General features: G+C 39.1%; 1 protein-coding gene and 1 long non-coding RNA gene across 17 annotated transcripts in view; one reads left to right on the forward strand and one right to left on the reverse strand.

The window, feature by feature from the left end:
* Positions 1 to 16,618, forward strand: part of LOC309366384 — a 40,951-nt gene that overhangs the window by 15,331 nt on the left and 9,002 nt on the right. For 9 of the 12 annotated variants that reach the window (XR_014166660.1, XR_014166661.1, XR_014166662.1 and 6 more), the window contains one exon: positions 6,772 to 7,001. The exons of 1 other annotated variant lie outside the window; for it this stretch is intronic. This is a non-coding gene — a long non-coding RNA (uncharacterized lncRNA). Of the gene's footprint in view, positions 1 to 6,771; positions 7,002 to 11,748; positions 11,872 to 16,618 lie in introns of all 12 variants that reach the window. 2 more of the 12 variants (XR_014166666.1, XR_014166668.1) reach the window with 2 other exon arrangements.
* Positions 1 to 16,618, reverse strand: part of KCNQ5 (potassium voltage-gated channel subfamily Q member 5) — a 254,367-nt gene that overhangs the window by 8,564 nt on the left and 229,185 nt on the right. For 4 of the 5 annotated variants that reach the window (XM_081904866.1, XM_081904867.1, XM_081904868.1 and 1 more), the window contains 3 exons: positions 13,246 to 13,340; positions 10,738 to 10,764; positions 289 to 509 (listed from right to left, as the gene is read on the reverse strand). In XM_081904866.1, the coding sequence (XP_081760992.1) occupies positions 289 to 509; positions 10,738 to 10,764; positions 13,246 to 13,340 (343 nt within the window). Of the gene's footprint in view, positions 1 to 288; positions 510 to 5,725; positions 5,783 to 10,737; positions 10,765 to 13,245; positions 13,341 to 16,618 lie in introns of all 5 variants that reach the window. The other variant, XM_081904870.1, reaches the window with a different exon arrangement.

Consider the following 16,618-nt stretch of genomic DNA (forward strand, 5'->3'; position numbering starts at 1 on the left):
AATAGGGTTTGGAGCCTGCCTGTTAATGACCAGATACAGTTGGATAGGAGAGAGCCCATATAATCTCTGGACTGTCCTGTATATGTGAAGGTACAGACACATAAAGTACCTTTAAATTAAGCAGCAGTAGGAGAAGCATGGCTTCAGCAAGATTAGGATCAAAGCACAGAACCTCCTAAATGTCTGTGCGGCTTTATTATGATGAAAATCAAATTTGTGGTTGTAAAATGGATGATAACTACAATGAGTAACACACTTGGTACTTTAAAAAAAACAAATAAACCTTACTATCTGGCACTGGCTTAGGCTGTGAACTCTTCAAACGCAGGGAAGGTCGGAAGCGTGTTCGGTCATTGAAGCTCCAGCTCTTTTGGACTTTTGTTGGGCTGCCCTCTGCCGTAATATCAGTACTTGGTGATCTCCTGTCACCAACTGAAGCTTGCCTGTTCTTGATACTCTGTCCACGTGGGCTAGCCATCCGTACCCGTTCCTTAAAGCTCAGTTTTTGACTGTGAAAGCAGAAAATTTATTTTACTTCATACTTCATTCCAACTCACTGTAATTGTTCTACAGTGCTGAATAGATGTACATATATGTCCCAGTCTACTGAACAGGGTGCACTCAGATGGTTATATGAATCTATTATGTGTGGAGGGGGAGTCACCTTTCATTTCAAAGGAATGGCTGTGTAAAACAGCTCCCTTCACTGAAATGAATGGGAAAGCTGTTCTGGAAAGAGAGATAATTTCATGCCAGTGCATGAACCCTCCCACCTGGATCATATTGCTGGATTGGGGTAATAAGGCAAAGATCCTCAGGTGCATACTCCAGTCTTGTGGAGGGATCTCAGGAGGAGGAAGAATTGTGGCCTTCCTCCCCTTTGCAGTGGCTCTCATAGGTTTTGGCGTGGCTAGCCCTTCACTCTAAAATGTTTCTGCTAGGGAACTGTGTATATATATATATATATATATATATATATATATATATATATATATATATATATTCCCCTCAAATAAGGGACAATGGGTGCATGTACAATTCCTATTTTCTGTATAATTTTATTTTCATTTCATTTTCAATATACAAGGGATTATAATCATTTTGTGTTATCTAATGAGTAAAAAATATATCGTTTACGTCCTATATTATAAAAAATGAAATAAAGTAAAATAAATATAAAAGCTTATCAAATGTCATAGCAAAGCTTCAGTTTTAAACCTTTAGACAGTTGTAACTATGTCTTAAAGTAGCATAGCATAAGTCAGTGCATTTCTAATAATCTAGGAATAATATTGTCAAGTGCTTTTTTGCATGCCATTTGTTAAGACTTACAGCAAGCAAGATTATTTTTGTTATACATGCATTTCCCCCCAAAAACAAGACTTTAATACTCCACAAACATTATTAGCAAACATTACATTTCAAATTCCGTATTACAACACTCATTTGGACAAGACAAAAACAAACATTAAGAAAATTAACAAAATATCTAATAAGTATTATCAATGAAATGAGTATTTCACAAGAGTGTGACATACACTGGTGAATTTCTTGCAGCTGATAGCCCCAAAGCACACTAATGAACTGGGGTTGGAAAATCAGTCAACTGTTAGCGGATCAAAGGTGCTCTATAGCTGCAGATTTCACATCTAAACAAAAACATCAAAGATGCAGGCTGCTTATTATTGAATGATTTTCTTGTTTACTTGCAAAAAAAAAGGGCATTTAGAAATTAGAAGTTGCAGAGTAATCTTAGTTCACATTTTCATGTGAAATATATACATTACTCTCAGCTGAACACTAGTAATGTTTGCATAGTGCAATCCTTAAAAAAATTTACTCAGAGGTATGTCTAAATTAAATTGGACACTCTCTAGTATGTGTGTCTAGGGTTGTAACCAGTCACTGTACATCAGTAAGACACAAATGGAGGTTCCACATTGGAAGAGATGTGGAATGGTGCTGGGGTTCATAGATTTAGCTCTGCCATTGCTCTTTGCTTCTTGAATGGGCAGGGAGTTAGACAGAAATATGATGTTTGTATTGCAAGTGGAAAAATCTCTAGAACTCGACCAGATTTTACTGGTTTCTGCAGTAAGAACACAGAGTTCTTGTAGAAGCGAATCCTTAGGGGCCATCAAGATACATGTGGCAGAGATTATCTGCCTGTTGCTATAGCTGCTAATCAAGTTGAGGTCCTGTCTGTTCCACTTATGTCATGGTCCTTGCATCTTACTGCAGCATGACAATACAAAACATTGTAAATGGAAGTGTGTTCTAGAATTACCGAGAAACTTTACAATGTACTGTTCCCTATGCCTAGCTCCAATCTAAAAAGGAAATGTTCTGTATGAGAATATAAAATGAAATTATGAGCCACCATTGTTATGATGTTTATAGATAATAATAAAAATTGCACATGCAACTTAGTACATCTTATCCGCAGTGCAAGCAGAGATCAGGCAGGAGATCGTATGCAACAAATCAAGCACATGCTGGACAAATGGAGGGAGTACTAAAATCATATTACCAGAATTTAATATTAGAACATTGTATTAAAAAATTCTTAGTTGCTGAGAGAGTACCTGTTTCCAGAACTGTCTTAATCTCCCTGCTTAACCATAAAAGTGTGCATTTTTAATTCCCTTTGGTTCTTATAACATGTCATTCCCCTTAACTATTGGGCAAGATTCAACTAAAGAATTCCATCAGCAGAAACTCTACACAAGGATATCCATTTGTTCAATGAAGCTTTCCTCCCCCCCCCCCCCATGTTGGCTCTGAGGGTGTCAGGAGAACCCCCAGAATTGGACATGGGGGGAGGAATGCTCAGTGAGGGAAACCAAAATGTTTGTCTTGATGGAACAATAATAGAATTGTACAGTTGGAAGGGATCCTGCGGGTCATTAGCCTATTGTATTTTTTGTATTTATACTCTGTTTCTTTTTTCCCAACACTGCTGCCTACATATAGCTCAGGTTATATACTTTGTTTTATTCTCCCCTCCCCACTGCCCCAAGGATATACTTGATAGGTATAATTATAATAAATATTGCTTGAAAGCTGGAGACTGAACTATGACTGTGGTAGAGAGTTATGCAAACAGAAATGGCAATCAGAAACACGTAAATATAAGACTTCATATGATTTAGCGTATGGAATTGTGGAGATGTGCTATGAAGGCCCACCTCCAAATCCCCGTGCCCCACTGCATTGAATGCAAGGCCAGAGCACAACTTATACTCATTATAGGAATGCCAATAGAAACAGCCAGGATAAAGCAATATTTTCACCCTCGAAATGAGAGATGGTAAAACTACATACAGCTCCAGATGTGGAACAACCCTCTAGGCTATCTGCAAGCTATCTTCCAGGAAATTCAGATGGTAAATATAAAAAAAGAGCAGTGTGCAAGAAAGAGAAGTTCCATCATGTAAGCAATTGTCTCTCATACAGAAGTATTACTTAGCACCTAGTATGGTCCTCTGCCTAATAGAAATAAAGATGAGAAAACTTCTGTAGATAATTTAATACTTGCCTTCATTTGGATTACATTCCTAAATGGCTGCTAAAAGCAAAAGTTACCCTTGTATTTTTTAAGGTTGAAGAGTAAACTGAAGAATTATTCTGTTTTGTTCTCACTGAGTAAAATAATCATAATCTAGGGAATCTGCTTATAGCTAGCTTGCAAATAACATTATTTGAAGTTCATTAAGGTTCATAGCTGATTTTATGAGCTCAGGTCTAAGCTATAACCACAAACCAATGAAGGCAGATCAACATAACTGGGTATCACCTACAAAAAAAGTAGGACAGTTGATAGTTCTGGATATTACTCTGAATATTGTTTCAAGTCCCTAGATCTAGCTCTAATAATAATAATAATAATAATAATAATAATAATAATAATAATAATAATAATAATTTTTATTTATACCCCGCCCTCCCCAGCCAAGGCCAGGCTCAGGGCGGCTAACAAGCAATAATAAAAACAAGTTGAATGAATACAACTTGAAAACAAGATTAAAATACAACATTAAAATATTAAAACATTAAAATGCAGCCTCATTTTTCCCTTCCAAATGCCTTGATTGCTTTTTTCTTTTGTTATATTTTACTCCTGTATCTACACACTGCCATGTTTTTGTGAGTTCTGTATTTTTCTGCTTTTTCCTATATCTGTTGGCAACACTAGAGGACACTGTGGTATCATAGCAGAGCTACACAGGAAAACTGTCAAGATTTATTTTGTGTGTGTATGTGATTGTAAACTGTTTTTAACATTATATGTTAGTTGCTGTAATCCACCCTGGGACCTTAGGGTGAAGGGTGGGTAATAAATTAAAAAACTACTAGTACTACTACTAATAACAATAATTTTGCTGAATTATCGTCAACAATTGTAGGATAGAAGATGTAAGTAGGCTTAGACCTGATTCACACACTGAAAATGCAGCTATGTAGAAGTTACTCTGTTGTTCCTCCAACTTTTAAACACATAATCGGAAACCACAAAAACGAGGGGCTGCAATGGTGTGATGAAAACCTCTTAGAACTACATAGGGTTTTATTTACATAAATGGTTCACTGTGCATGTGGAGCAGTATCCACAATGATACGTTTTAAAGCACCTGCTCTGCCACTCATTCAGTGTATGAATTGGGCCTTAGGACCAAATCCATAAAGCAGTTATCATGCACAAAGTGCATTTCCAAGTTCTTCAGAAGAATGGCATTGATCAAATTTTGTTCCCAGTCATTGCCTTCTCATAGATTTATAACTGCTATAAGCAATTTGCATGTGCAAAACCAGGTGCATTCTTCTGCCCCACTGGCAATAAAACATGTCTCTCCTGTTATCATTCTCTACAGCCACAGCAGGCGCTAGAACTCTCCAACAGTTTGACTTTACCCCCGAAAGCACTCTTCCATTATCTCCCGAGACAGACACATGCCAACAATGAATTCTTACTTTATTGATTTTTAAAAAAATCAAGAATCATTTTGATTTGATATTACATCTTGGAAACCTGATGTACTCCCCCCCCCATTTGGCAGGGAACGGGATTTCCCCCTCGAGATCCAAAAATAGTAATTACTATTTTTGGTTAAATGGCAAAGAGGTCAGGCGATTCCAGTTGGAGTAAACAACTGTTTGAACATGCAGTTCTGCACACTGTACACTGCACTTCACCTAGCACAGTCCCCACAAGCTAGGCCACAATGACTCTTCAGAAGTGCAAAACATCTACTACTGTAATTGCTTTGCAAGTGGTCTGTGATTATAGCTGCCTAACTTTACAACCAAACAATGTGGAAACATCAAACACGACTACTGCAAAAATCATATTGGACTCAGGAAAACTTAGTTATTAGAATCATTCATAGCTATTTCTTAGCTCAAGCATATCAGATGGAAGAGCACAAATAGTCTTAAACTAAGGCACTGCAACATCGCACTTGTCCCATTGTGTGGAGTATTTAGATTATTGCTACACAAATCATAAGAGGCAATTTCTTTGTGCGTGACTATTTTGGTATATAATTGCAGGCAGCAAGCAACAAGGAAAATTACAAGCAATTGTAGTGGGCGACCCAGCCAAATAATGAAGAACCCTTTGAAGAGTAAAAACTGTAAAGCATTAAGAAGGGGAAATAAACTCTTCATGCACCTGATGTTAGTTGGCATTCCCAAATATCATGTGAATAGACAGGATGCTGGATACCTATGTTTCCGAGAGGTGTACATCCTGAAGAGCTTCTGTTTATTACTATAAAGCTTACTAGGAGTGAGGGGAAATAGAGGATCATATTACTAAGCATTCCATGTGAGGAAAGGGGTTAGGTTTTCCGTGTAAGGCAAGTCAGACCACTACCATTTTTGTTTCTTAAAATTTACAAGCCAATTGTAAAATGTAAGATTGCTGTGTCAAACAGAAGTCAGAATTGTGATTATAACGAAATGTATCCGGAAATGACAGTCAAAAGTCCTGAACATTCATCTAAGACAAAACTCCTGCAATGTATATCCAAAGACAGGTTCAGGATCAGAATATATTACTACAATATAACAGAATAGTAAAAGCCCATCTTCCTAATGGAGTAAAATTCATTTCTCTGTTGACAGCCCTCAGTAATTGATAACCTATTTAAGCTTTCAGCAATCTTATGTAGGTTATATGTCAAGCTATCCTTTAAGCAAAGCTTCTTGTGAACAACACATTTTAACTGGAATGTGTAGAAATTGTGGTTTACTCATGGTCAGTACAAAATATATTGTCCTTCACCTCAATTTCCAAAAAAAGTAAACTGAAGTGCAACTGACAATGTATGTTATGCTCAATAGTTTGTGCAGTTTTTCCATTAAAAGGGAAACCTATTTGATAGTCACAGTCATAAATATGCCACACCTAGCAAAACAGAGAAAATCTAAAATATTGTTTATTTAAAAATAGAATTTAAAACACATCAGTTAAGGGTTAACATTACTAAGGTTGTATCCATTGGTGTTGCTTGATGATAAAGCTTCTGTCCGCAGAACAGGAAGGAAGCCATTTTCAGCTGTTTCCCCTCCCCGCTGCACCACTCCCAAATCTGCTCTGGAAAGGCCCTCAATCCCCTAAAGCAGATTTAGGGGGGCTGCACGGGAAACCATTGGATACAGCCCATAATATCAATATTACTGCCTTGTTACTTATTTAATATTAATTTTTTTGCCTGTTAATCTTAATGCTGATTTGTTTATTAAAAGACTAAACTCTGTACATCATAGGTAAGGAACCAGAGGCATAGAAGCTGAATGTGGGCCTGCAGGTCCCCCCGTCTGGCTCTCAGGACTCTTCTCAGGACACATCCCATACCTAGACCATACCTGCTCTCCCCAAGCCACACCTCATCTGCCCTGCTTCATGTCTCCCTTTGAGTGTTTTGCCTGCCTGGAATGTGTCCTTGAACTGAGGTAATGCCTCTGAATTTTGTGTGGCTGGAATGTATCCTACAAAGGTAAGAAGAGACACATACATTACTCCACTTACTTTTTTCTTGTCCCAAACACCACTGGCAGAAGGTTGTCTATGAGCAAACATGGCCCTTCGGTTAAAAATGGTACTTTATCCTTGGGCCTAGATATTCCTGCACAGTGTCTGAGAACAGCATCTTAAGACATGGCTACTCAAGTGACACTGGCACCATTAAGTACCACAGAGCAAGTCACTTATGCTTACCATAAGAATATCCCCACTACATGAGCTGCTTCTACACTCTAAATCAGGAATATTTAGCAGCTGCTCAACCCATATAAGAATTGCTAAACAGAGCAGCTGCCATGAAGAAAATTTGAAATGGGAATTTAACTTTCAGTAGCTGAAAATGCACCACAGTATGTTGCAATTGCCAGATGCAGCTTGTCACGCTGGCCACGTGACCCGGAAGTGTCTTCGGACAGCGCTGGCCCCTGGCCTATAGAATGAGATGAGCGCACAACCCTAGAGTCTGGCAAGACTGGCTCGTACGGGCAGGGGTACCTTTACCTTTACTATGTTGCAATTATACTATCAGTTAATGCAAAGTATCAGATTATAAGTGATGTAGGCTGATACATGTAGGCCACACTTTAAGAGCTACTAGGAACTATGGGCTACTGATTCATCACAAGAAGGCATAGCTAGCCCCCACCCTCTGTGGATCACTGGCTTGGGAGCTTAAGTCCCATTATGCTTACTTTGTGGCTTTGGGTGAGCAACAATTCCTGAGCCTTTAACATGGGTATGTTGTCAGTTAAATGAGAAATTGTATATTGTATATTGAAATATGCAATACAGAAAATAAATAATACTCAGCCTAGGATGCCAACTGAAGAGTGTGTTGTTTTTAAAATGCTGAAGTCATATTTACAGTAGATATATGGTTGTTACATTGGTCTTAAAGCAGACGTGGGCCACCTCTGTGTCTCTTGGCCTAATTTCATGCAGGTGGCAAGAAGGGAGGAAATGGGGGTAAAATGGGTGACAGGAAAGGAAAGGGTGGGAGCCTCACTTAACCAACTCTGGCCTTACCCATGGCTTGTGGTATGCAGTTCCTTACCCCTGAGGGACTGCAGTCTTCAACAGCAAAAAGGTTATCTACCCCTGTACCTAAAGTATGATAGCTAATACAAATTAAGAACAGTGATGCCTTTTATTAAACCTTATTTTCTTATGAATGTCTCTTATCTCTACAATAGTCTTATATTTCTTATTTTTCAAGTGTATATGTTTATATGAATGTGATGAAGAAAATTAAGTTTGCTATGACTAGATCCAGCTCAACAAATCATATAAAGATCAGGCTTCCTCAACCCCAGTCTTCCAGGTGCTTTCAGACTACAATTCCCATCATCCCTGACCACTGGTCCTGCTAGCTAGGGATCATGGGAGTTGTAGGCCAAAAAAGTCTGGAGGGACGAGGTTGAGGAAGCCTGGCAAAGATGCTTCAAGATCTTGAAATATCTTAAATATTAACTCCATGAAGGTTAGTGGGAGGTTTGTGAGTAAATTTCACAGGCCTTTTGGAATATCTTAAAACACTGTTTTAGTTTTTAATAGTTATGGTAGTAACTTGAGTGTGGCAACAGTGCTGACCAAGTTTTGTTTATATATCAGTTTTACTTACTTCTAGACAATGGATTAAATGTGCATTAGCAGTCAGGCTAATTATATACATAGAATCATGGAATTGTACATTTGGAAGTGACCCCAAGGATCAACTAAATCCATTTGCTTGCAATGCAGGAATCTCAACAAGTGTTCCCTTATCCAACTTGAAACCATACTGAACCCTGCTAAACTTTGCAAATGTGCTAGCGGTTTTATTGCTGCACCACTAGGAGGAGAACAATATGTGAAAGAGAACAATATGAAATTGGTTCTGGCAGCTGTTAGGAGAAGTGGCTCTCACCCAATCTTGAAATTTCTGACTGGGATTCAGAGTATAACAGGATTCCTGTTGCTGGTGATGGAACAACCAACTCCTACGCAAAAGGAGAACATTTGCTTTCTCTAATCAGCAGTGGGAAAGCTCTGACTGCATATGCAGTTTCCCTTTGATGGTCCATAGCCTCCTTTTTAAGTAATGCATTTCGCATTTGGAGTAATGTATCCAAGGCAACTTTGATCTTGTATTTGCAGTATACCTTACCAGTACATTAAGAGCCGTAGATTACTAAAATTGCTTTAAGAAATAGAGGAGGGGTGGAGACCCTATGGCCCTCAAGATGTTGTTGTGACTACAATTCCCATTATCCCAATCATTGGCCATGTTGAAAAAAGAGGAAAAGTGCAAGCCCAAAAGTAAAACAAAGAGGTTCTAACTTATCTCTTATGTCTTGGAATAGAGATCTTGGGATCTCAAGGTGGATGAGGTCCATGTGAGGAGGGCCATTCACCTTGCATATGTATTTCTGACATACAAACGTTACTAGACCAGTGTGGAATTGAATCACAGTGAAAGAGATTCCATTGTGCTTTATGAATTGCCTTAGATGCTTTTAAAAAATCATATAAATTTATGTATAAAAATAGGTACATCTCTGCCTATTAAGCACGATAGTTAAATGGAACCATGTTCAGAGGCAACATACTTTTGATTACCACATGTAAGGAGCAAAAGGAATACCTTCATGCTGTGATTGTGATCTTCCAGAGATACTTGTCCAGTCATTGTTGAAAATAGGATACTGGACTAGATGGACCTTGGCCTTCGATTTTTATTATGTGGACCCTACTTACATCAGAAATCCTGCCAGTGCATAAATGCCTGGCAGTGTTTATCCTGCTTCATATAATGGGATCCTTCAAAATTCCCTTTTCATCCTCAAAACCAGATGACTATTTTCTTATAATATAGACTAGTGGCATGTTCACCTGCAGGGAAATTTGAAATGACAGCAGCCTACCCAGCATGGTCCCACTCTCTCTAGGCAGTCAGATTGTGTGGTTGTTAGGATTGTCAAATGATGTTTGCTTCTGTGAGTTTAGACAGCAATAGGAGTGAATATGCAGAAGGTATGGATCTGGGGGTTATGACAATGACATAATTCAAAGTGTGTGAAAATATTCATCCACCATTCAGGTTTTAGTCATTTACGTAGTATTTTCAATCGATCACAACTACACTATTTAGTTAAAAGTTATGTCAGTTGGTGATTTAAATTAAGTAACTAAATTTATATACAGAAGTGTCAATTAAAAAAGTTGTACTGGGGAAAACCATCATATACAAGACATCACCCTCCTTCTTCAGACTGTTTGCTTGTTTGTTTAGGTATTTCAGTTATTTATAAACCACTTAATTACTGAAGTTTCTAAGAGGTGTTTTCATTTGTCACAAGGGATGATTCATCTAGCCCTAATTCATTATCCTGGATAGTAAGAGACAAATGTCTTTCAAGTCTTGATCAATCATTCTGTTATCCATTGAAGTATAGTGCTAGGTTCATACTCCTGCAGAATCCATTATTAAATATGCAAATGTTGCTAGGCATCTGTGGATAATACTGAGCAGTATTCCGTTCTCACAATATTATTTTGTCTAGAAAAATTAGAATTCTGTACTTAAATCCTTCCCATTACTGGATCTGAGCATGAGCTTTTTTAGTCAATACTGTGCCAATATATTTGGACCCCGCATTCACAGAGATCTGCACCCATTCTCAAACAACGTTTTTTATTTTTAAAACTATATGCATAGAAACACCACAAACCTGCTAGATGCTTCCCCTTGTTCTTTCCTTCAGGTGTCAATAACGGAAGAGAGAAAGTTTGGGGAAGAAAGAAATTTATTATGCTGGCAGTACCGATTATGATGTGGTTACAAACATTATTAGATAAACGCTATATCACAGATGGCTGTGTTAATCAAATTAATATATTTAATAATAACATTTTATAAAGCAAACACAAAACATTCAAGCAGGGACTAATATAACTACCGTGACATCAGAAAAAATATTTGAACGGCACCTCAAGGCATACTAAATGCACTTAGTACATACCATTATTGAATGAGTTGGCAAAGCACTTATTTAGGCAAAATGCAGGTGCTGATATACAGATAACAGAAAACTGTAGGCTTATTATTAGATGCAGATATCTGTTTTAATGGAGCACATTTGACTTAATAATTGGGACCTGAGATTTCACACAGAGGACTGATGTCAGATAATATTTTTCCTTGGCCAGAAGTGTACTGTAATATATTTAGTCAGACTATGACTTAACTGTTTACATAACTTAGATAACTCTTAAGTCTAAACAGTGATTGTCTAAAACACAATTAAAACCAACATTTCTGGCCTCTGAGAACAAAATCTTTTTATTTTGAAGCTTTTAGGAGTTCCAGTGGAGCAATCATGAGCTTTGTGCCTGCCAATTAGATGAAATTTACAAATCAGCTTTCTGTGCCCATCCAAGTGGGGAAAATGGAAGAGAAGACAAACTAGACGGAAACATAATCTCCCTCTGCCACCCTTTGTCTTTTTAAACAGTTGTATGTCTGCCCCATATTTTATTGTTGTTAGGCAAAATAGCAGTAACAATTATAGTTTAGCCACAACAAATGGGTCTTGAGAACTCCACATAACTTTCAGTTCCCTTCTGTAAGAAAGGTAGTACACACCAAAGTCTCAGCTCTAGAGGAGAGAGTAAGGAATTTAGGAGTGTATAGGATTCTTGTTCAGAATCTATTTGTTTTCCATCTTCACTTATTCTTACAGCTCAAAATGGTTTGGTGACAGTTTTTAAAGCAAAAGAAATAACAAGAATTGCTGTGCCATATGAAAACATGCTAAAATCCATTCCAAACTTCTAGAACTTTCTTCTGGAAAACACTTTCTAATGTAGATAATATAAGCATGATTTTGTTGTCATAATTCCTAGAAGGATGCCCAATTGATATTGTTGTGTGTGTGTTTGTAATTAAAAAGCAGTATAGTCATACCTCATGTTACGTTTGCTTCAGGTTGCGTACTGCAGCGACCCGGAAGTACAGGAACGGGTTACTTCTGGGTTTTGCCACTCGCGCAGATGCGCAAAATGATGTCATGTGCATGCACAGAAGTGGCAAATCGCGACCCGCGCAGACACGGGCTGCGTTCTTTTCAGGTTGCAAACAGGCCTCCGGAACAGATCCCGTTCGCAACCAGAGGTACCACTGTATTTTGATTATTCTTTAATATGGAATTTCTGCAATAGGCATGTTTCTCTCAACCAAATTCTGCCCTCAAATGAATAGGGACTATTTCTTTGTTAACTATGATTATCTAACAAGGAACATATATGACGAAATGATATTGTTATCTGCATTTCCATTACACATAGAAGTAGAAAGCTACGCATTTCTCTCCCACTGAAAATAGATGTTTCCCAGGATTCATATCAGTATGACCCATCTAATGGGAATGAAGAACAGCTGTATCAGTTTTATTACTAACACCCTCCTACACAGGTTTCTCACAGGAAGAGGAAACATGTGGAATGTAATTGACAGTAAGGATAACATGGTGACATTTAAGCTTCTGTTTATTACAAAGAAAAAGAAAAACACAGCAGCTTTATGCAAAAAGCACAGTACTGCAAACTGAAAGAAGCAGCAAATTGTTTGTGGTGAATTAACCAGTTGGTTGGGTTTCATTCAGTCTTTTCCTAATCTGAATAGTAACAAGACAAAACCTCTGCTGGTATAAATTAGTGTGGCCCTTTGACCTATATGCTGTTTTTACGCCTGCTTTTTCTTCTAACTCTAAGCACAATTAGATTGAGAGAAACCAATGGAAGTCAGCAGGTCTAAGCTGCTAGAAATCGACAATAAATAATGCATGGGTAGCCAGTGTGGTGCCCTAGAGATTGGAATAATATATCACCAACCATGTGAAGTAGGATGAATTAGCATTAACTGAGTCCAATACAGGTAATATTTTGCCTAGATGCTATTAGAAGATTAACTTCCAGCAGGGTTTTGAGGACCTGGTGGCGGAAAAAATCTTCTATTGCTTTGTTGTAATAATGGCTCAGAAACAAAAGAAAATGGGAATCCGATTTGTCATTATGTTTGGAGGATGTGTAATTGTCCCAGTTTGCTACCTAAGTTCTCTAATGAATGGTATTAAAGGGGGGGAGGGAGAGAAAAAAACAACAAGACAAAATCACACACTGATTTTTATAAGCTCAAAACAGACATCAAGTACAGCACCAACTGCCAAATGTTTACCTACTTTGTTGGGCTGCAGGTATGCAAGGCCTTCAAATGAGGCTTCCAGGTAGCAATGGAAACGGATTTCTCATCAGCTGCATAACTACGCCATACACACTACATGCAGGATATATGATGAAGAAAGGGAAATAAAGGCAAGGGGGAGCAGGGGATGAAACAAAAAAGAAAAGAAAAGCATATTAGTATACCAATACCAGTCATGGCTTTTTTGTGTCATTTGTAGCACTGATACATGCCTAAGGGGTGGAAGAATACTTTCATAATATCGCCAAGTGGCTGTCAGGTTTGTTCGTCTGCAATCAGTAGCATAAAACCGCCAAGCAGCCTTGTGAAAAGGAAACAACAGAAAGCACAAAGGAGCCAACAATATATGAAATGAAAGCATTGCTATTGCCATGGAAAATCTGCATTTTGTTCAAGCTGGAACCAATACCTATTACTTTGGCTTAAATAATTAGTTCCGTATGGTTATGCTTGCAGAGTGCAGTGAAGATTTGGTTAGGTATTAAAATTCACAAGAAAACTGTACACAAGAAAGTCACAATTTCAATGGAAGGCTCCCTTCATTTGTGGAGAAACTGGAATCCAGCAAAGGTTTCCTGTTGAAGGAAGGGAATGGGTGGGGGCAGTTTTGACTTGATTTCCCTCCATTCCCTTGCAGCCCCCAACCCACCTCCCATGATGTTACAGAAGGTCTCCCAATCCTACAGTAGCTTAGGTTGCTCAATAAAATAAAAGGACTTATCGGACTTCCGGAGGCGGCGCAAAACGGCAATGGCGGTCCTCTTTACCGTGTGAAGAGGGGCTCCGCGAAAAAGGGTCGTCCGCTGCGGCAAAGCAGAGACCCATTAAGACAAACCGTAGGCAGAGCGAGCCTGCGGCCGTGGGACTCGGCGGGTGCCAGAAGCCCCCCCAGAAACGAGGAAGGGACCTCGTAAGAGGCTCCGGAACGTGAACGGGGGAGCGGCGCTGTGAGTTCATCGCTCTTTTCGCGGAAGTGAAGCCGCGCTGCTGTTGCTGATGAGCGTCGACCTTTCTTCTTGAAAATCATCGGAATTGGCTGCAATTTACCCGTGAGTAAGGGGTACTAAAGATTGACCAAAGATTGATTTAAATTCGTTTAATTCGGCTGAAAACGGGAGGCGAGTAACAGGAAGTCCGCCTTCCGGTCCTGCTAATCAGAGCAAAGCAAAGAACCCGATGTGGGCTGAAGCGCTCAAAAGAGACTTTGAAATTAGTATGAAGGGGCATTAACAGACTGTGTTCTTCTAGAAATTAAAAAGATTGAAGGATTAAATCTGTTGGTTCATTGCGCTAAGGAATCTTCCCCCTATTGTGAAGTGACGTGGAATTGAAGGGGATAACCGAGCTATCGGACTGCCAGTGTTGCAAAGGAGTACTGTCAGGCTGCTGAAACTTTTTCTTAAGTACAAATTGTTGCATTGATGGATACACTATCGCTTTAATACTGATATTGGAACCTTTCCGTTACCTTGTGGCAGTATTTTGAAACAGAACTATCTGAAAGCCTCCTTTTTGAACTTGGGGACTATAAAAGTTGAAATAGGAACTTTGATGGTGGAAAAGAAACTTTCTTTCTTATGAAAACCCCCCCTAGTGGATTTGCGGAGGCATAGAGGTCTGGGAACTGTACCTTATTGGGATTTTTTGTGGTTTAATTGTTTACATTCTGGACTTGCCTTTCTCATGGATTGAAAGACTATTTGACCTTGAACAGAGGCAGCTGGGGAATGAGTGGCCCAGGGAAAACAAGAGCATCTAAAGCTAAGGAAGCTTTAGCTGAGGAAGCTAAAGAAAAGAAAAAAGATAAGAGAGCTGGGCAGCTTGTTCAAACAACGTTGACTCATCAACGCAGATCCTCGGTACCAACTGTGCTGACGGCGCAGGAGGAAGAAGTTGAAACGCTTGCAACAGAAGATATGGCAACTGGAGGAACTGATCCAGTCTTGAAACAAATTTTGGAACAACTGGCACTTTTGAATAAGAAGGTGGACGATCAGTCATCTAAAATTGACAGAGCTACATCTACTATCAGCAAGTTAACAGATCAGGTTTCCCAGCATACTCAGGCTATTGAGAAACTGCAAGGAGCTACGGCGGAGAACTACAAATTAGCTGCGGAAGCCAATCAAAAAGCTGAGCAAGCGTGCAAAAAGGTGGAGGAGATCAAAGGGGAAGTAAGACCTCTGAAAAGACAGGTAGGAGAACAGCAAGCCTACCTGTCAATGGTGGAACTGAAAAGTAAGGAATGTAATCTTAGGCTGAGGGCCGTCCCAGAGCTGGAGCAGGGCAACCTAGAGGAATTTTTGACGCAGTTGTTTTCTAAATTTTGGGGGGTTGAGGAAGATAAAGACTTCAAAATTGTGACGGCCTTCAGATTGGGAAGATCGGTTAAGAAAGACAAGTCCAGAGACTGTTTGGTTTGTTTGAGAACAAGAGAGGAAAGAGACAAGATACTAGGCCAACATTTTAAAAAATCTCTGGAAGTTGAAGGCAAAAGGGCAGAAATTTATAGAGACATTCCTAAATATCTGTTGGACCTTAGAGCCTCATATACAGACTTGGCTAAATTGTTAAGGTACAACGCAATCCCTTACAGGTGGGAATTTCCTCAAGGTCTATCATTCACCTATAAAGGAAAGAAGGTAAGAATTAAAACACCAGAGGACCACCAGAAGTTCCTACACGACAACGAGGAGGACCTCCAAAAGAGAGCTGCAGATTCTTGGCCTCCACCACCGGGATCACCACCAAGACCCGTACCATCTGGAGGCGGACCGGCACCACAGCCTTCGGGAACGGAGGACAAATTAGATACCCAACTGTGATATCTAAGAAGTAGACCAGGATGTCTCTACAGCTTCTTAGTTGGAACATAAATGGCGGGAATTCTCCAGAAAAACGGAGAAAAGTATTTCATATTTTGAAAAAAGAACAATTGGACATTATTTGCCTGCAAGAAACACATGTGACAAGACTCCACAGAAAAGTGTTAATTAACAAAAGGCTAGGCCAAGAATTTATCTCATCGGACAAAGTTAAGAAAAGAGGAGTGGTGATATATGCAAAGGAGAACTTGTCACCAAAATTCGTATTCAAAGATGAACAGGGTAGAATTTTGGCAATTGAAATTCAGACACAAGGAGAAAAGTTTTTAATTCTAGGAATATACGCCCCAAATGATGGAAAATCGGAATTTTTCAAGAAGCTGCATGAGACTATGCTGGACTATTTGGATTACAACAACATTATCATGTTGGGAGATATGAACGGCGTCGCCTCAGTGAATATGGATAAGTCGCAAAGTGCTAATATAACGAAAGACGGCAGACTACCAAAAACCTTTTTCGAAA

This window comes from Podarcis melisellensis, assembly GCF_964234715.1.
Source record: "Podarcis melisellensis genome assembly, chromosome: 3".
Taxonomy (NCBI): domain Eukaryota; kingdom Metazoa; phylum Chordata; class Lepidosauria; order Squamata; family Lacertidae; genus Podarcis; species Podarcis melisellensis.